Source organism: Lycium barbarum, chromosome 3, assembly GCF_019175385.1.
Source record: "Lycium barbarum isolate Lr01 chromosome 3, ASM1917538v2, whole genome shotgun sequence".
Taxonomy (NCBI): domain Eukaryota; kingdom Viridiplantae; phylum Streptophyta; class Magnoliopsida; order Solanales; family Solanaceae; genus Lycium; species Lycium barbarum.
In genome coordinates, this window is record NC_083339.1 from 142,283,261 (window position 1) to 142,304,748 (window position 21,488).

General features: G+C 36.0%; 1 protein-coding gene across 1 annotated transcript; it reads left to right on the forward strand.

The window, feature by feature from the left end:
- Positions 1–14,679: 14,679 nt before the first annotated feature.
- On the forward strand, positions 14,680–21,110 carry LOC132633165 (auxin response factor 2A). The gene is made up of 15 exons (XM_060349398.1): positions 14,680–15,182; positions 15,268–15,383; positions 15,866–15,961; positions 16,127–16,183; positions 16,336–16,491; positions 16,580–16,664; positions 17,374–17,464; positions 17,541–17,705; positions 18,212–18,331; positions 18,550–18,625; positions 18,708–18,879; positions 18,983–19,929; positions 20,006–20,196; positions 20,348–20,544; positions 20,683–21,110. Exons 1-14 carry the CDS (start codon positions 15,083–15,085, stop codon positions 20,523–20,525), a joined length of 2,550 nt encoding a protein of 849 aa, XP_060205381.1. The 5' UTR covers positions 14,680–15,082; the 3' UTR covers positions 20,526–20,544; positions 20,683–21,110.
- The last annotated feature ends 378 nt before the right edge of the window (positions 21,111–21,488 follow it).

Here is a 21,488-nt window from a genome sequence, read left to right on the forward strand (position 1 = left end):
CGCCAGATCTTGAGTGCAAATACAACTGCGGCCAATTCTAAGTCATGAGTTGGATAATTTTTCTCATGTTTCTTTAGTTGTCGAGACGCATAAGCTACCACTTTACCATTCTACATCAAGACACAACCCAACCCGACTCGAGATGTATCACAATAAATAGTGAAACCACCCTTATCAGTAGGTAAGGTCAAAATCAGAGTCGTAGTCAATGCGGTCTTTAATTTCTGAAATCTTTCTGAACATTCATCTGACCACTGGAATACCACACCTTTCTGAGTTAAACGTGTCAATAGAGCAGCTATCTTTGAGAAACCCTCCACAAACTTTCTATAATATCCAGCTAGTCCCATGAAGCTGCGTATCTCTGTGGGAGTAGTGGGTTGAGGCCAATCTCGAACTGCTTCAATTTTCTTTGGATCAACTTGAATCCCATCTCGGGACACCACGTGTCCTAAAAAGGAAACTGTGCTCAACCAGAACTCACATTTTGAGAACTTGGCATAAAGCTTTCGTTCCTTAAGTGTCTGTAGCACAATTCTCAAGTGTTGTCCATGCTCAGCCTCACTCCGAGAGTAGACCAAAATATCATCAATGAACACAATCACAAAATGGTCTAAGTATGGCTTGAATACCCTGTTCATGAGGTCCATAAATGCTGCGGGGGCATTAGTCAGCCCGAATGACATCACCAAAAATTCGAAGTGCCCATATCTTGTCCGAAAGGCTGTCTTTGAGATGTCCTTAGTCTTGATTCTCAGCTGATGATAACCTGATCTCAAGTCAATTTTGGAAAAATGAGTAGCACCCTACAGTTGATCAAACAAATCATCAATACGAGGCAATGGATACTTATTCTTGATAGTCGCCTTGTTCAGTTGCCTGTAGTCGATGCACATTCTCATTGTGCCATCTTTCTTCTTCACAAATAACATAGGTGCACCCCAAGGCGATACACTAGGCCTAATGAACCCCTTATCAAGTAGCTCTTGGAGTTGAGCCTTCAGTTCTCTCAACTCAGCTGGAGTCATACGATATGGACGAATAGAGATAGGTTGAGTCCCTGGAACTAAATCAATGCTGAACTCGATTTCTATCATCGGGGGTAGGCCGGGTAAATCTTCAGGAAAAACATCCGCAAATTCGCGAACAACATGAACACTATCAATAGTAACATTCTCCGCTCGAGTATCATGAACGGTGGCAATAAAAACCAAACACCCATGATTAATCATTCGGCGTGCCTTTACATAAGATATTATTTTTCCTTGAGTCACAGGAGTCATGCCTTTCCACACTAAAGTTTCTCCAGGAAAACTAAAATGTATAAGCTTAGCATAGCAATCAACCGATGCATAACATGATGCCAACCAATTCATTCCCATAATCACATCGAAAGCGGACATCGGTAACACACATAGATCAACTACGGTGTCCATGCCCTGAACCGATATCACTCAATCTCTATAAACTCTATCCACTAATATACTCCCCCCACTGGGGTTTCTACCACATACGACACATTAATAGACTCAACTCCCCGTTCTAAGAATATAGCAAAAGAAGGAGATACATATGAATACGTAGAACCGGGATCAATAAGAGCATATGCACCATGAGAACCAATAGTAATAATACCCGTGACTACTGCATTAGATGCCTCGACATCCTGTCTAGTCATAGCAAAGAATCACGGCGGTCCACCCCCTCCCTGAGCAACCTGTGCACCCTGTCCACGAGCACCCTGTGGAGCGGTCCTAGCTGGCTGAATCTAACCCTGTGTAGCTGTAGTAGTTCCCTGCGGCTGTGTAGTAGCTCGACTAGCACCAGAATTTCCTTTAGGACGATATTTAGCAATATGCCCCTTTTCGCCACAAGTAAAACAAGCCCCATCTGCCCCAAAGCAACAACCACTGTGATTTCTGCCACAGTTAGAACACCTCGGATGATAACCTGACTGATATGAGCTATTACCTTTCCTCTGCATCTGCTGCTGGCCCTATCTAGCGGAATAACCACTAGAAGACTGCACCACTGATTCTGACTGAGTAGATCTGGATTGCCCACGATAAAAACCACTCTTACCCCCAGATGGAGCACCACTAAACCCACCTGTGTTACGTGGCTTTTTGCTTTCACGCTCAACTTTGTCCATCTCTGGATAGGACTCGTAACGGAGAGCAGTGTCAACTACATTTGAATAGGTACCATATCGCACATCTTGTACCACAGGACCACGATATCGATGCTCAAGTCTATCCATAATTCGTCTCACCTTCTCTCTCGGATCCTCTACCAAACAAGGTACATACCTGGATAAATCTGTAAACTTGGCCTCATATTCTGTAACGGTCATAGTTCCCTGTCGCAGATTATTGAACTGACGTCTCATGTCATCTTGCATGCTTAATGGAATAAACCTGTCCTTAAACAGTGCTAAAAATTCTGACCAAGTAATAGGTGGTAACCCTGCTGGTCTACCTCTCTGAATCGAAATCCACCAAGACTCTGCAGAGCCTGAGAATGAGAAAGTGGCAAATTCCACACCACGAGTCTCCTTCAGCCCCAACGTAGTCAATATCTTTTCACAACGATCAATGAACTTCTGAGGTTCAATAGAAGTTGGTGAAGCATCAAACTCTGGTGGCTTAAGATCCATGAAATTCTTAAAATCCTTAGATTGCCCTGCAAACTGGACAACCTATTGAGGGGCCAACTGAGGTGTCTGATTAGCTGCAACATTCAACTGAACTTGAGCTTGTGCTTGTGACGTAGCCTGAGGACCTGGAATTCCACCATGATTAGGCGCCAATGCCTCCAACACTTTCAATAATCTAGTCATCACATATGCGGGCATAGCAATAGTAGGGGCGGCAGCTGGTGCCGGTGGAGTGTTCTGAACCACTTGTTCCTGCACTTGCTCTGACGCAACTTAGGGCTGACCCCCATTCAGTGGCCTGAGTCCTAGTCTGAGCTCTAGTCTGATGAGCACTAACTTGTCTATCACCGCGGGTAGCACTCTGTCCAGCACCACGTTTAGCGGATGAAGATGCGCGTTTCTTAGCCATCTGCGAAATAAATATTACAAAGTTAAACTTGATTCAACTCTCGCGCGAAACAAGGAATGAAAGAAGGGAAAACTTCCTAGATGTCCAGTAGCCTCAAGGTCATAAGTATGGGCGCCTACATCCCCATGAACAAGATTCTACTAAACACTGCTCCATGACCCGGGACTTAAAGCCTAGGCTTTGATACCAACTTTGTCACGTCCCAAAATACCCGCTAGACGTGATTGGCACCCAGCAAACACCACCCGCCAGGCGAACCATATATCATACTCTTAATCATTTACAAAAGCACTAAAAGAAAATAAGTGCAGGTCCAACAACGTTATTAATGATAAAAATGCGAAATAGTCGCCAACCAAATCCCTAATCGATTTATGAAAACCAACCAACGCTAAGATAAAAAGAATCTCTAGCCCACGTCCCACGCTAAGACCATGGAGCATCTAACAGAGTTACATGAGTTTGAGTGTCGGGCATGTAAACCCAAAATAAAAGAAATAACTAGATAAAGCTGAAATGGCTGCCTCCACGAACAATGCGGTGGCTCACCTCAGCAACAGAATCCACTCACGAAGTCTTCAATTACCAGCCTCGTTCTCAACGACAGTATCTGCATGGACATGCAGGTAAGGAGTGAGTTATACATAAATATAACCCAGTAAGATCCTTGACCCGCCACTTCAAATACCCCTGGAACAAGTGTTAGAAATACAAACACACAACAGGCACAAAAATATTATGCATATGAATATATCATTATATAATAGCAACCAAGGTCCAAACCACTGTTTATCAAATATATTATATATCTCAACACAATTTACACTGTGAACAATCATAAGTGGCAGTTAAAAAATTAGTCAACACTATGAATCAACGGCAACATACACAATGTGCCAAATATATCAAGAAGCATACACAATGCCCCAATATCATTAAGAAGCATACACAATGCTAAGGGAAGAATACACAATGCCCTAATATAATTAAGAAGCACACACAATGCTAAGGGAAGCATACACAATACCCCAATATCATGGCTCACAGCTATATCACATCACAAAATAATTTATAAAGAGAGTTTTGGATTATTTGAAAATAAAGTTTATGCGGTTGGCCTTAAGGACCATCGATTCTGCTAAGCACACGCTCGCCCCAACACATGGACCAGGCAGACAAAACATATTTTTAAAACGGGTTTTGAAAAGCAAGTACTCAAAGCTTAAAGTCTCACTTACCTCAAATTCACAATTCAAGCACACTTCCCAATAAATCAAAACTGCGTTCTCGAGTCTCCGAATTGCCTCAAACTACACAAAAACGGATTTATAATGGTCAAAACCCTTAGGGTAAATCACTTTTATATTTTTATAGGCTTAAACGGTTAAAGTCAAATTTTAAGGGACGAAAACACCCTCTGGTCAATGTGTTCAAAACCCGACAAGACATCGGTTTTCGGGAAGGCCTTAACGAGAGGATTCCAACGATATATAGAAGTTTAAAATTTGACACTATTTACCCTTTCAAATCAATGATTTAGGTTGAAGAACCTTAGGGTTGAACTTTCTCAATTTCTCAAAATATCCCCATGATTTCATCATAAAAATTTACCCATAATTATGTAATAAAATTAAATAAAGGACTAGAGTAATTACCTTAATGATTTGGAGTGAAAGTTCTTATTTTTTTCTCCTCTCCTTTCTTCCCTTTTTCTCCCTCTTTTTTTTTTTTTTCCTGCTGGTTTTCTCTTCCTCCGTTTGCTTGTCTTTTTTTTTTTTATTCCTTCATATTGTAGTGTTTCACGTTAGCCATCAGACTTTTTAAAGTCTTTTTTTTCCTTTTTCTTTTTGGGCTTGGCTACTTTCCTTCTTTTCTATTTTTTTTCTTTTTTTATTTAAATTACCAACTAAGTCTTAAAAAATATATGGGTTATTACAGGGTACCCTATAAAATAAAGCCCCGTTACGATCTTTTTTACCTAAGTGGTCACGCAAGCTCCGTGAAAAGACGTAACAATTTTTTATTCCTTAAGGACCATCTTCAACTGCTTGGCGCAATATGATTTGTACACGTGTTCACAAGACGACATCAAGACACGTGGCTCATTCTTATTGCAGCCTATAAAGCAGGGTTCGTTTCTTTGCCGCTGTCCTATCTTATCTCTACAATTTCCTTTTCTGTCTTTTTCCTAAATAAATAAGCTGTAACGCAATCCCGTTCCAAGTCCGTAACCGTTAAAAAAAAAAAAAACTTATTTTGTAAATGTCCCCTTACAAACGATGCCAATATGAGAGATGATGGGTTGTGCATTTAAATTTTGAGTTATAGTATAGGGGAAAGGCGAAAGCATTGTCTTACATTTGGAATATATAATTACTTGAAAATTATAGTTCAAAGCTCTAAAAATAACATGCTAATGGGAATAGAAAACAAAATATTTCCTCAACGTCAAAGCACACGGCATAGTAGAAGACTAACTAGACCGCCAATCCATTCAAATTCATTTTTAAGAAAATAACCCTGCTCTTTATTTGTTGTAAATAATAGTTGGGCGAGCTTGTTTGCAACAATTTGTCAAGTTACGAAAATAAATTGCAACCATAAACAAAATATGAAAATAATAATAATTTTATTTGGTCGGTTTTTTTGCAAGTTTGAGTCGAAGTCTATCAGAAACATTTTCAAGACCTCATAAAGGTAGGATAAAGGTTTGCGAACATTCTACCCTATCCAGACCCATTTGTACATTTGTGAGATTATACTGGTTATGTTGTTGAAAATAAATTACAACAAAAAACATAACATATAGGAACAAAGATAGATTTTGTCGATGTATGTTTATGAGTATAATTCTGTTTATCTATTTGATATTCTAGAATGTTATCGGTATTTTGAAACGTCTTTTGATCACTTCAGCTTTGAGAAAGACAATATTCAATATCTTGATCTCTTTGTGAATATTCTACGAGTTATGCCTCCAACAAGATCCGACCACTATCAAATATACAATTAGAAAGAGGAACCTAATTTACTAGTAAAATCTAAAGAGAAAATGACCTCCTATGCTCAGTTATAATTTGGACGAAATAAAATGATTCACCAAAGATCCTGATGGTATTATATGGTCACTTATACGGACAGTATAAAGTTATACAGATCGTATAAGTGTCCGTATGAAGTTATACGGACCGTATAAGTGTCCGTATATAAGACTTTTTCTAGATTTTTCTATTGCTTTATATATATGACCCATGGTCATTTAATTCATTTCCCACACTCTCCACAACTCTTGAAAGCTCTCAAAATGATCAATGTCATGACTCTCTACATGGCACATAACGCAATCATAACCTTGAGTCTCATAAAGTCAACAAGGTAAGATCAAGGGACTCATCGTCATTGATATCAAATAGTGGAGGAACCTAATTTACTAATAAAATCTAAAGAGAAAATGACCTCATATGCTCAGTTATAATTTGGACGAAATAAAATGATTCATCAAAGATTTACGTTGTTTTAATAGATTTTTTATGTAACTTCTACGCATTCACCGTACGAAATAATATATAATTAAAGTAATATTAATAAGTAAAAAAATAATTAAAGAGGCCAAATCTCCCAATATCAATTGCCTATTTACGTCTCTTCGGTAATCTGAAATTTTTGTTCATTTTTGAGAAATTATTTGTCATCATTATTTCCTATTGTCTTTGTCTCAATTTATGCAATATACTTTTATTTTTGATTTGTCTAAAAGAGAATGTCATCTTTTTTGTTTAGAAATATTTAACTTCATAATTCACCTTTTACTCTTAATGAAGTGATTTACAACCATAAAAAAAATATTCAAGTTTTATTTTAGATCACAAATTTTAAAATTCTTTTTTCTTACTTAAACTTTATGCCTAGTTAAAAAGTGTCACATAAATTTAGACAAATAAAGTACATATTACTGTACCAAGCATTTACATAAATTCCAGAAATGAAAAAGAAGCATAAAAGGATATTTTAAAGTGTAGGAAAAGTGAGGGGCGATTGGAATAAAGAAATAGTATGAAATTGGTCTGCAGGTTAGGGGCCAAAAGCTGGGAAGATTATGAAATTATGCAATTGTCCCAAATGCTTAGCGCAGAGGACACAAGGGGTTTATTTGTGGACCCCGTACAACTTCGATTATTGTTGGCTCCACAGGGGACACACTATGCGGGACCCACACGCTCTCTCTTTTTCCCGCCGGTGTATTTTCAGTCAAGACTAGATATTCTTTTTCCGATTCGATCTCCTCCACCGACACCTTCATGCATCACCGCAGCAAACACTGAGGTTATGCAAAGTATTAGTAATATATACGTAATTAATTATGAAAAAATTTATATACTTCTTGCACTTCAAGATAAGTGTCTATTTATTTTTTTATTTTTGGTACGGAATAAGCGTTCACTTACCAAATAAAAAAGGAATCAACTTTATATTTTGAGATTTGTCCCTACTTACTCAAGACAATAAATAAGCAATTGTATTGTTCATCATGAGTAATTTAGTTAAAATACTTATTTTTTTTCTAAATAAGTTAATGTTTCCTACATGTGTGTGAAAATAGCTAAATGAACATTTATTTTGAACAAAAAGAGAGTATTATTTTATGCAGAGTTTAGTTATGTATTAGTGTCCTATCTTATATCTTTAACCAAAGAAAGTATAAATTTTGTATCAAACTTAATTTTGAATATGTTATCTTATCCCATCAAATTAGATATTATTTTATCTCACATTTCAGCTGAAATAAATTAATAATTCCAAAAACTATAATTGCCAATAACTTAATCAATTGTTAATATTGATACATAGGTTCCGAAGATCAGATCTTTTTATTTTATTTTATTTTAACTAAAGAGTTAGTATGTCTAGACACTTAACTTTGTACTCCTATTGTTTTGCTTTTTTATTTATTTAGTGCAAATGTAATGCATGTTTTATTGATTAAGTTTTTTTTTTATTCTTAAAAAAGGTAACAAGTATTTGCTGCACTTATGTGTCGTTCCTTACAGGTGTCATTAATTTGATTATGACAATCAGACTAGTGGTCTCAAATATTTCGCTGACGAATGCACCATCAATTGTGGCCAAGTTATGTGGATGTTTAGCACTATTTCTTAAGATATTTTCGGCACGATAACACAAGTTATTGATGAAAGCGAGAGAGGATAGCCTCTGTTCTTTAACTAAATCAAACAAGCCACAAAAATTTAAATTGATTAAGACTAAACAATAATTATAGAATCTATGTGGATATTTTTGTTGGTGTTCATTATTCACTTTAGGATTTGATTAATTCGATTTTGTGCTGGAAAATCTCACTTAGTGTAAGACGCTTCCCTATCAAAGACGACGCAAACCCAGAACCTCTAATTAAGAATGACTGTATATTTATTTTCACTGAAGACACTCTTTTTATTACATCATGTTATTTATTCCTTTATACCATAGTATTTAGGTAATTACGACCTATTCCAAAAAATAAGAAAAAAAGACAAAGAAGAAGAAAGAAATATCTGATATAATGATCTTGTCACTTACTTAACAAAACTCACTGGAAAAGATAGAAAAAGCGTTATGTTACTTGCCTTTTTATCATTTCAGAGGGAAAGAAATGCCATACAATTTCATTAAAAATCCGTATTCTCTCTTTAACAAACTGAAAGCACAAATGCAATGCAATATTTAATTAGTTAATGAAGTTAATCAAGTATAATTGTGTAAAGTCAAGTAAATAACAAAATAACAATAAAAGCAAATGTATTTATTAACGCTTCAATGAAGTGGAAGTACTATTTGGACTGAAAACTGCATAGTATTTGTTTTTCTTCCAATCGATTAGTTCCATCAAATTCTGTTTTTGAAAATATGGCAAACAGGGAAGTTCAAAAGGATACAAAACCTAATAGTATAATTCCTTAAAAAGATGTACTACTAAATAGGGGCACATTGATTACCCCAATTTATGATTACAACTTTTATATGTTTTCCCCAAAATAGCTTCAATACACCTTGAACATAAGACCACTAACATGCACACATTTTTCACCTTTTTCTCGCTTTATAGCAGCCAGATTAAAGGTATCAAACTTAGTGGTATATCAATATAAATATAAATGTATGTTAAGCTTGCATATCCTGACAATATTTGACAAGCTTGCATTACTATTTTTATTGAGCTGTTAATAACTCTTATCAATCGTATTTGTAATTATTTTTTTAAGTTATTGAGTTAAGTAAAAGCTAGGCTAATTAAACACCATTCATATTAGCCAAGGGAGGCATCCAAAAGTGTGGCTAAGTAGATAATGGAGTTGGTTGAGCATTCCGAGGTCTCGACTTCTAATTTTATTAGAGGTAAAAATAAGTGATCTCTTCTCATCTGCTCAAGTGTTATTTACTACCTATTATGGTGGAAGATAGTAGAGACCTCATGGAATTAATCAAGGTACGCACAAGTGGTGACACAGCCAATATTTTCTCAAAGGGCATTCAAAATATAAAGAAGTAAACATTGGAAGAAGCAAAGAGGATTCAATATCTAATATATATACATAAAAAAAAGTCGCACTTTACCCCACTAACATTTAAGGGTTGGGAAACGATACCCCCTTCGCATAATGAATGGGAACGATAACCCTCTTATTCAATATTTTCTGGTAGGAATTTTCTGTTTTTGAGTCCAGATTTTTTTTTCTTTTTCTTTCTAGAATTAAAAGCTACCACAAAAAATAAAAAGTTAGAATAATTTTTCCGTTGGAGGTGATACTTTTGGCGCTATTTGTTTTCCCGTATTTCTGGCACTATGTTAATTTGGTTTGCACAAATCATTTAGGGAAATATGCAAAACTTTCACTTAAAAATAAACTCTCGGTGTGGCGTTTGAAAAACCTAAGCCATTTGGAAGCTAGACAAACTTTAATTTGAAGGCGAGAATTGTTGTTTTTAATAATTAAAGTATTAATCCATATCAATAGCTTAAGGCTCTGTATTTGCGCAAATATTTCAATGTATACATGTATATGTTTAATTTGCACGTAGTATAGTGTATGCTAAATGTTTAGATTGTAGTCTATTAATAAATCCAAGTAGCTCTAGTATACAAGGGAAAGTTAGTACAATAAGATTAACAAAATAGGTAAATAAGAGAACTTATAGATGACCCAAAGATAATGTTAGAGCGGGAAATTAGGTAGGCTGTTGCTGTGTAATTGGAATCCAAAAAGTTTAATGCTCATGCAAATAAAATGAGTGTCACATAGCTTGAAATTTATTAACAAAATATTCTAAATAGCTATTATATTCTAAAAAAAGTATACTATTTTCAATAGAATAGATGAATGGGACAATAATAAGAGTTGTATATTTTTATATTTTAATTCTAGAAAGAAAAAAAAATCTTTATTCAAAAAAAGAAAATTCTTACCGAAAAATATTACATAAAGGGATTATCGTTCCATTCAATATGCGAAGATGGTTCAAATGAACCCCTTGCAATATCCTAGCTCCGCTCGTGGGCGCAAGCCTACCTGGACCCGTTTGGCCAATAGAAATATTCACTTTTTTTTTTTAACTAAAATTTTATTAACTTTATATTAAAAATCCATGTTTGGCCATGAAAGTTCCAAATACAACATGAAATTATATTTAGAATTTGGAAAACACCTAAAAATCCCGTTTACCCTTTTAGTATATTTAAACAACCAAATAATTTTTTTGTAAAAACTACAACCAAATATAACTTCATTTTCTATTTCAACTACAAAATTTCAAATAAAGTGAAAAAAAATTGATTTCTATAGCCAAACGCCTACAAAAATTAACCAAGTGAGATGTATTAATTACCCACAACCACCTATTCACTAGCTAGTGTGGATGTGGCAAGGCTATTTGCTTGATTTATTTCCTAATTTGGATAAGCCCTTCAACCAAACGTCAAAGCACCATGCATTGTTTGGGACAATTTGGCACCCTATAACATCTATATCATTATTATATGGAAAATTAAAGATTCCGAGATTTCTAGGGGCAGTACCTTTTTGATGTGGCAAAGTTTAAAGGACTAAAGATTTAAAAATTAAAAAGTAATGACAAAAACAAATTTCCATTGAAAAGTAAGGTCAAAGCTGAATGGAAAATTTCCACCAAATTGTGCTTTGTTTTGTACTTTGCTTGTGAACGAGCGGAAACTACAGTAACACAAAAGATGATAGAGACATCGCAGTGTTTGGGTTCGGGTCAAGTAAACGAAACAAATATTTATTCGCATTTATTTATGCTAAATTATGTAATTTAAAATTAGTTAAATAACGTGAGTACACATTATTAACATTAAATATATGTATTCGTTAATTGTTACTCTATAACACTAAATCGGAATTCTGTTTCTTTTTTTTTTTTAGGAGACGTTTGGTTAAAATCACCCAAAATAAAGTTATTTCCGGGATAAAGTTGCACCATTTGTAGCTTTTAGACCACACACAGTTACTAATAGACAAAATCAGCTGGGTCCCGTTCTAAAGGATGTTCTTACTGATTTTTTATATATATTCTTAATCACTGTTATTTGGGTGCAATCTGCGTAAGTTGCTAGTGGCAAACCCACAAATCACACAGGAAATGTAAAGCACACTAGGTCACCATTATGAGTATATTATTTAACTGATCACATACCTCTCAGGTAAGGAACCACTCGTTGACCAACTCGACCACCCTTACGGATATATTATTTAACTGAAAATAAGATATATAATTTTTTTCACTTTCTGATCCAACACGAGCTATATAAGTTTGAGTTTATGCCTCTATATCTTATATTTTAAAATATAATTATTTATAAATATAAAACATTTTTTTTTATTTTTTTGTTAAACTACTCTAGAAAATGCGTTATGAGATATAGAAATATAGCAGGCATTTGGCTATAGAAATCAAATACTGATTTCACTTTATTTGAAATTTTTGATGTTGAAGTTGGAATGGAGTTGTGTTTCATTATACTTTTTGCAAGGGAGATAAGAGAGCATTTCATTTGCCACTATGAAGATAGTTAGAAAACATGTTATAAGTTGTTTTTTAAATTTCGGAATTCAACTTTAAGTTGAATTTAAAAATTTCATGGCCGGACACTGATTTGCAAATAAAGTGTGAAAAATTATTCTAGAAAAAGATGAATAATGTAATGCCTCCTTTTGAATTTCTCTCCCCAGTGCGTGCACGTTTTTCCTTCTTGTTCTTACGTACAATTAATTAACCAAGTTAAATGAACCAACCATTCGTTATCAGATGTGCAGGTACGATGCATGTATTATCTTAAACATAACCGTTTTGGCATTGAACTTGGCCATAATTTAACAGTTCTATAACATTCTATTTGATAGCGATAAAGAGTTAAAGAGTTATGTTACGTATTTGAATCAAGCTAGAGCAATTGAGCTTATTAATAGAAGTAGTAAAGTTATCAGAGCATATCATGTATTGCAATTTTAACTTGAATTGTAATTTTACTAGTACCTAGTATTAGATTCAACTCAATAGGTGGCTTCAAATATATTTGACAAACAAATTTTTTAAAAACAAAAGTAAGTATATTTTCTTCCGCAATTTTTTTCCCGTGGATTGCCTGAGGTGGGAAAAATGGAAGAATTAGAGTTTGCTTAGGGATCGTTTCGTTTAGAAGCTAATTATGTCGGGATTGTAATATGATGGTTAATTAATAACGCAGGATTTTAATGCAGAAATTAGTAAAAATTATAATGTATTGTTTATTACCAATGTTTGATTTGTTTTAATAAGTTTTATTATACAGTATATATTTTTATTTTTCACTGACAATGATTTTTTGGGTTAACAAGGGAATCCGCAGCCGCTGTCTTTCAGATACGCACAGGGTAAATTCCGCTCCAGTGTAATAGCGCAAACCATACAGGGACACTGGCAGACCACTCCTTGCCGAGGGGTGTCAACCCCTTCATGACCCTTGTCTTTTTAATATGTTTACTTCTTTATAATTTTACATTATTTGGTAAAAATACTGGCTTCGCATGGCACAGGAAATGTAAATCGCACTAAACAAGCTCCATGCGATAAGCTCAATCAAAAATTCATGCAAATCGCACTAAACAAGCTCCATGCGATAAGCTCAATCAAAAATTCATGCAGGGAGTTTTGAACCTAGACCCAAGGCAACAACTGCGGATTCCCTTGTTTACCAAAAAAATCATTGTCATGAAAAATAAAAATATATATTGTAACAAAAAAAAAGCACCACTAAATAAGAGTGGAGTTAAAGTTATACCAATTTAGCAGAATTCAATAGCTTTAATAAAAAAAAATTGTATTTATATTAAAAAAAATACTTAATATATTCAACATATTTATCTAGAACTCATGTTTTTTGTCATTAAAATTCAAAATCTATAAACTCAAAATTTTAAATTCATTTTAACCTACAGTAAAACTCAGTTTTTGTATAGTTATTAATTAATCTTCTAGTTAAAGTTTTTAACTATTCATTTGATAAAAAAAGAAGAAGATGGAAACCACGCTTTCCTTGCTGGCATGGCATGGTGTGTTGCAGGTGCCTTGGAGGCACGAGTAATACGCTGAGACGTCTTGTAAATTGTAATCATATCATCCGCGCGCACAGATAGTGTATACAGACTACTCTACATTTAATTGTAAAGTAACCACGGTTAACGTGCGAATGGATGGGGGCGTACTTAACCCCATCCCCCTTTGCCCGTTAATAGCACGACAGGGCAGCTTCCCCATAAAAATAGAATAATACCTGTCTCAATTTATGTGACACAATTTAACCCGTCTTAAAATCTAACAAAACAATATAATTAAAATAAATTTTAGACGTTTGTAGGATTGTAGGTTATTTTATTAAAGGCAAAAGGAGAATTTGAACTTATGTTGCTTTTTTATCATTAAAATAATACTCCGTCCATTCCATTTTAAGTGTCTTAATTTGAATACGCACAGAGTTTAACGAATAGAAAGAGACTTTTAAATATTATATTCCTTAATTAAAGATATGTGTAATATATTAAAATGCCATTTGAATCTAGTGATTTTAAACCTATTAGGTGCATGTTTAAATTGTCAACTTATTAAATATAGAAAGAACACTCTTTTTGAGATTGATAAAAAATAAGACATTTAAATTGAGACAGAGAGAGTAGCATTCTTTTCGTCAGACTAAACAAGAAATTGAATCACGTAAATTAGAACGGAACAAATAAAAATACATAATTTATTAAGTTGTGTATATTTACTAAAAGTAGATCAATTATTCTGTTTAAATACTAGAGTAGTATTCCATAAGAGTGTAATAAAAAATAATTGTCAAATTTAATTTAATTCTTAAAGTAGCAATTAATTTTGAGCTAAACTAACTACATTAATGGAAGTAGAGCCCAATGAGAATTTATTAAAACAAACGGCAAAAGCAGACGTCGTCAGTCAAGAGCCCAATGAATACGACAGAACCAAACGGCTAACAGTACGAGCCGTTAATATCTCCTTTATGAATTGTCCCCCCAGACAGTGTCTTGACCACCGTCTATACCCAGTTGAAAAGACAGAGATCAACTGGCTATAGCAAGTTCCCCTAACTCCGGTTAGAATTTAACCGCGGGTGAAATGATTGCTGCAACCGTTTTGACCCCTTTGGTTATCGAAAGGCTCTCACCTCTTTCCCTCAATATACTTTTTTTTTTCTCTATCCTTTTGCTGATATACTACAAAATTTTAGCTGATATATATATAGAGAGAGAAACTAGAGTGAGAAAGTTGTTGAACATGTATTAAGAGTGTTTGATTTGCTGTTCTTTAGGGCCTGTTTGGTTACCAAGTTTTGCATGTTCAGTGCTTTTGTCTGGTGAATTTTACGGTTGTGTTTGTTTAGAATTGATTATGTGTGAGCGGTAATTGGAGATGAGAGATCTGTGTTGAGAAAATTAGTGTGTACGGAAATGGCTACTTCGGAGGTATCGATTAAAGGTTACAACGAGCCAAATGATGGCTCAAGGCAAGTTTTAGAGACTGTTAAGAGTAATTCCGGTGCCGGAAAAGGTAATTAAACCTGATTTTTTTTGTAACTGAGTTTTCCGGTGAGTTTTTTTTTTCTTTTTTCTTATTTATTTTTTGTTTTTTGAAGTTGATGCTGAGACGGCGTTGTATACGGAGCTATGGCGGTCATGTGCGGGTCCATTAGTGACGGTTCCTCGTGAGGATGAGCTGGTGTATTATTTCCCTCAAGGTCATATTGAGCAGGTTTGTTACTAAAAACGCTTTAATTCTGTTTTTAGCCTCTGTGTTATTGGAATCCCTTGTCTAATTTCAGTTTAAAATATACTGTTGATCATGCATCATTGGGATACTCTGTTTTTTCTGGTATTAGTATGCGTTTGGCCATAGAAAATCAAATATTTCCACTTTTTTTTTTTTGGGGTGGGGGGGGGGGGGTGGAATTTTTGAAGCTGGACTTGGGAGATGAAGTTGTTTGGTTATAGTTTTTGTAAAGAATATTTTATTGTTTGAATGTAAAGTGAAAACAGGGTTTTGGGTGTTTTCCAAAGTTAGTATTTCGATTTTTTATGGCTAAACGCTGATTTTCAAATAAAGTTTAAAAAATCTGGAAAAATGTGAATAATTCTAGTGGCCAAACGGGTGAGGGTAAGGGGTTGACGGAATTTAGTTCTCGCTATTACTAATGTACATAGAGCTTTCTGTAATCAAATGTGTTTGTATGATAGGTTGAAGCATCAACTAATCAAGTGGCTGACCAGCAGATGCCTTTGTATAATCTTCCTTCTAAGATTCTATGCCGTGTCGTTAATGTCCTGTTGAAGGTAATGATTTTGTTAATGTCTTCCAAAGGGTTTTGGGAATTTTTTTAAAAAAGATCTTCCAGAGGGTTCTTTGGCTTACAGCCCTTTTTTCTTTTATGGACATTCTTATTTATATAGTTTGTACTAAGTTGATGTTTATGTATTGACTTTTGAGTGCGTTTTCAGGCTGAACCAGATACTGATGAGGTGTATGCACAAGTGACTTTGATGCCGGAGCCAAATGTAGGTTTACCATTATGTTTATATTTTAACTTTTTTCGTTTGTTTTTCAGTTTTCAGTTTTTGATGTCATGTTGAATAAAGTATGTCCAGCTATTTGAGTCTTGAATTTCTAGTTGAAAATCTCATCTAATATTCTAAAATGACTGTTGTAGCAAGATGAGAATACAGTGAAGAAGGAAACTATGCGCCCTCCTCCACCACGATTTCATGTACACTCGTTTTGTAAGACACTAACAGCCTCTGATACAAGCACTCATGGTGGATTTTCAGTCTTGAGAAGGCATGCTGATGAATGCCTCCCCCCACTGGTTAGAAGAATATATATATTTTTTTTAATGTGTTCATGGTCCCGTATTGGGGAAATGGAGTGGCTAATTTAAATTGCATCTTTAACAGGATATGTCTCGGCAGCCTCCAACGCAGGAGTTGGTGGCCAAAGATTTACATAGGAATGAGTGGCGCTTCAGGCATATATTCCGGGGTATGATGCATAGCATAGTCTTCATCACCTTATGTCTGTAAAGCTTACCACCTCCAACTGTTTGGCCAATTTATGCCCTTTGTGAGCTTAGGTGGCAGGCGAAGAAGGCCTCCTTTGGGGTGGGTGGGGGGTGTGGGAGGTGACATAAGATGCACCATCACACAGCACATTCCGCCCTATTAAGTGCTATTGCTGGTGTAGCATACCAGTTGCATTCTTGTAATCACACGGCTAAATGAAGATTGCTATGATTTGGCACTTGTAAAAATATTATTATTTGGGATTTTGCAAAAGGGAAATCTGAAAGAAGAGGGATGCAGAGGGAATTTCATTTGAACGATACTTTTGCTGTTCAGGGAGTTCCACTGTCCTTGTGTTTCATATCATGTTGGTTACCTATATAATTAAATCAACTAAAAAATATGATAACATAGGTCACAACTCAAAACAAGAAAATAATGTTAGGAACAGACATTGATTTTCTTTTTCCTTCTTCGGACGGTGCTTTGGTGGGGGGTGGAAGTCGGTTAACAAAATTTTTGCTACTGTAGACACCGAGTTTGTAGGTTTTATCTTCTTTTCTTCGTCTGAGGAATTGTCTTTGGAAGTCTGGTAGCATGCTTCTTTATATCGTGCACTTTATATACCATTATTGGAGGGGTGGGTTTGTTTTTCTGCTTTGTTTCTCACTCAAGCATTTGAATTCCAGGCCAACCAAGGAGGCATCTTCTTCAGAGTGGTTGGAGTGTCTTCGTTAGTTCGAAGAGGCTTGTCGCTGGGGATGCATTCATATTTCTTAGGTTTGAATCGTGAAACCCTCTCTGATTTTATTTGTTCCATAATTAGAGTCTGACCTGTAGCTATGTGCTACTTTAGAGGTGAGAATGGGGAGCTTCGTGTTGGAGTTAGACGTGCCATGAGACAGCAAGGGAATGCCCCATCATCGGTGATATCCAGTCATAGCATGCATCTCGGTGTACTTGCGACAGCTTGGCATGCCATTCAGACAAAAACAATGTTCACTGTGTATTACAAACCAAGGTAACTGGTCTGAAATGACCGAATGAAGCACTGACTTAAAGGGCATAAAGAGATCTTTGATTATAAGTTAAAGAATTAAATAGTACAATTTAGACTTCCTCCAGAGGTTGGAATCAATATCTCATGTTGTTATGCATTTGGGAAACATTTTATGGTCTTTCGTCTGAGGTTTTGGAATTAGTAGTGCATGTTGTTTCATTGCTTGTCCTCTATGCATTCGGGAAACATTTTATTTAAGTCGATTGCCCTCTAGAATAACTGGCTGCTTCATATGTTTGATGGCTCCTAATATCAATAACGTGCAGTATTTTATAAGTCCATTTATTTTTTGATTGGGCACCGGACCCTGCAAATGCTGTTTGCTTTATGCATCAGGCTGCCCTTTTTCTATCTTTTATGTCCGTTTATGGGGGAAAGCAGGGTGAGAAGTAGGTTCTTGAGTTATTGTTGATTTAACACTGACAAAAGGATTAGCCTCCCTTACCAAATTACTGTTTGTGTTACAGGACAAGCCCTGCTGAGTTTATAGTTCCCTATGATCAGTATATGGAATCTGTGAAAAACAATTACTCTATTGGAATGAGGTTTAAGATGAGGTTTGAAGGTGAAGAAGCTCCAGAGCAGAGGTATGCTGCAGTTTAGTTTATAAAAGTCATCTTTTTACTATTTAATAAATGTGAGTTGCTGGTTGTAATCTTGACCTGTGTTATGGACCTTTAAATTGACAGGAAAAATGACAGCATTTGGTGACTGGCTGTCAAATTTTTAGACTGTTTGATTTAATTTTCTGTAACAGGGTATTTTCTACTCAATTCTCTAATTTAATTAACTTACAATGTTATAGGTTTACTGGAACTATAGTTGGCATTGAAGATGCTGATCCCAAAAGGTGGCTTGAATCTAAGTGGAGATGTCTGAAGGTAGTTTCTACTTTACTTTTCTTGTTTGACTATTTCTTTTACCTCATTATATTGAAAAATCATTCATTTATGGTTTTTAAAGGTTCGGTGGGATGAAAATTCTACCATTCCAAGGCCAGACCGAGTTTCACCCTGGAAAATAGAACCAGCTCTTAGCCCTCCTGCACTTAATGCACCTCCAATCGCAAGGCCAAAAAGGCCTAGATCCAGTATTTTGCCCTCATCTCCTGATTCATCTGTCCTTGGTAGGGAAGGTGAATATCTCATCCTGATCTTTTCTATACAGTATCTTGCACTGCTTTTAAATCTTGTGTTCTAGCTAAGTAATTGTCATGTACTTTCTGATTTTCGTTAAAGGTTCATCCAGAGTAACTGCAGACCATTCCCAACCCAGTGTGTTTTCGAGGGTCTTGCAAGGTCAAGAGTTATCGACCGTTAGAGGCGGTTTTGCAGAAAGTAATGAGTCAGACTTGTCTGAGAAATCGATGATATGGCAACCATCAGTGGATGATGAAAAGAATGCTATTCATTCCGCATCTAAGAGATATCTTTCAGATAAATGGTTACCTTTGGGGAGGCCTGAGTCATCTCTCACGGATCTATTATCAGGTTTTGGAGTGCAAAATAACTCCTCCCATGGGTTCTGTTTACCTTCTGCGGACCAAGCAGCATTTGGTGCTGGCTTGGTGAAGCGACAAGCACAAGACCAGGAAAAAGATTTTAGCTTACTGGGAAAACCATGGTCTCTATTGTCTTCGGGTCTCTCTCTTAATCTGATGGATTCAGGCTCAAAAGCTCCTGGCCAAGGGGGTGATACTCCCTATCAAATGCGGGGAGATGCTAGGTACAGTGGTTTTGGCGAGTTCTCAGTCCTTCCTGGTCATAGAGCTGAGAATCAGCAGGGAAGCTGGATTATGCCTCAATCAGTGTCGCCTTACATTCAGCTCTCCTCTCATTCAAGAGATATGATGCATAAACCCACTGTAGCAAAGCAGCCTGAGGCTGTGAAACCCGAGGGGAACTGCAAATTATTTGGCATTCCCCTTACAAGTAACGTTTGCACGGATCCTGTTATGATGCGAAAAAGTTCATTGATCAATTCAGCAAGTGACATGAATATTGTTATACACACCCATCAATCCCCTGCCACTGATTCTGATCAAAGGCATGAGCAATCAAAGGGATCAAAGGTGGATGATGGAATTGCAGCTAATGATCATGACAAACAATTTCATACCTTTCATCTTGCTGCTAGAGATAGGGATGGCAAAGGTCATAGTAGTTCAACAAGGAGCTGCACAAAGGTTTAAATCTCATCTTTTGTCACAACTTTGGCTGTTGGCTCTAATGAAATTTCTAATGATTTATTTTTGCCTACAGGTTCATAAACAGGGTAGAGCACTCGGAAGGTCAGTGGATCTTGCAAAGTTCAACAATTATGACGAATTGATTGCTGAACTGGATCAGCTTTTTGATTTTAATGGTGAACTCAAGGCTGGAAGTAAGAGTTGGCTGGTTGTATACACTGATGATGAGGGTGACATGATGCTTGTTGGAGATGATCCATGGCAGTGAGTACATACCCATATTGCTTTTATAAATCAAAGTGATGATTTTGTTTCTTCCTGTTGCGCTGCTTCTCTGTGTAGTCTTTCTAGATCAGTGCTGTGTGTTTTTGGTGTTCGTTACATTCTTTACCGGCTTAACACTGGTTTGGAACAGGGAATTTTGTGGTATGGTTCGCAAGATTTTTATCTATACAAAAGAGGAGGTGCAGCGTATGAATCCGGGGACTCTTAATTCAAAAGGTGAAGACACGTCTTCTGTCGCAGAGGGCTCAGAAGCTAAAGAAGTGAAGAATCTGCAACTTCCTTCTGAATCTGGTCAAGAAGAGTCTTAGGTTTTCCTCCGAAATTGAGGTACTCAAAAGAAATCTACTTGAAGAGCAATTGATTCCTTTCTTCTTCAGTTTTTGAATTCTCCCTGAAAATTAGGGCGGGAGATGACTCCAGCTGCTTTTTCTAGTTGCTTAACTACCGTTACTTTCTATTTAACAGGTTTATAAGATAGCCGAGGAGACGGCTTGTATCCACCTAGGTGTTGGCTTTTTGGGGATTTTTGAGTATAACCTACAATATCAGCTCCCTTTGACTTCTGGATGGGATGGTCTCTCTCCAGATAGATGCAGCTTTAGTATTTGCAATTTTGGACCCCTTTTTGGAGCCAATATCTGGCCCTTATCTATCTATACATAGTATATGTAAATTATCAGCGTGGTCATTAGCCTTGCTTTTGCCAATCCCCCACTGTACATACCCCGTTTACCAATTTCTCTAGCTCTAGATGTAAGTAAGATGTCCATTCACTACCTTGCTTTGCTGTTGATTTTTAGGTGGAAGTGGTATCCACCTGCGTCGGTTAGACAAACATATTTTGTATCAGCATTTATGGTTATGCGTTAGAAAAGAAGTTTTTTCTTGGTGAACATCTCTTTGTTCTGCAATTTTGGTCATAAGAATTGACTACAGGACATAAGTTTTGGTCATTGACCTATCTATTCGTTCCTTGCCCTTTGTAGACAATTGCCGTCTTTTCAAAAAGTGGGGCAACTCAAGTAGTTATATTAATGTTTCAAAACACGGATATTTGGATCATAGGATAGTGGGATTAATCAAGATTTGATAGAGCAGCAGGACATTGTAACGTAACTTATTGTTTCAGTTGTTCTCTCTGCCAATTGGTTTTTCTCTACACATGCTTTACGTAAGCAAGGTTAACCAGATCGTGTAAAATGTGAATCATTTCGTTTTGACTTGTTGCTTGTTTGGCATTTCTAAACCCATTTATTGATGCTCGCGGTGGG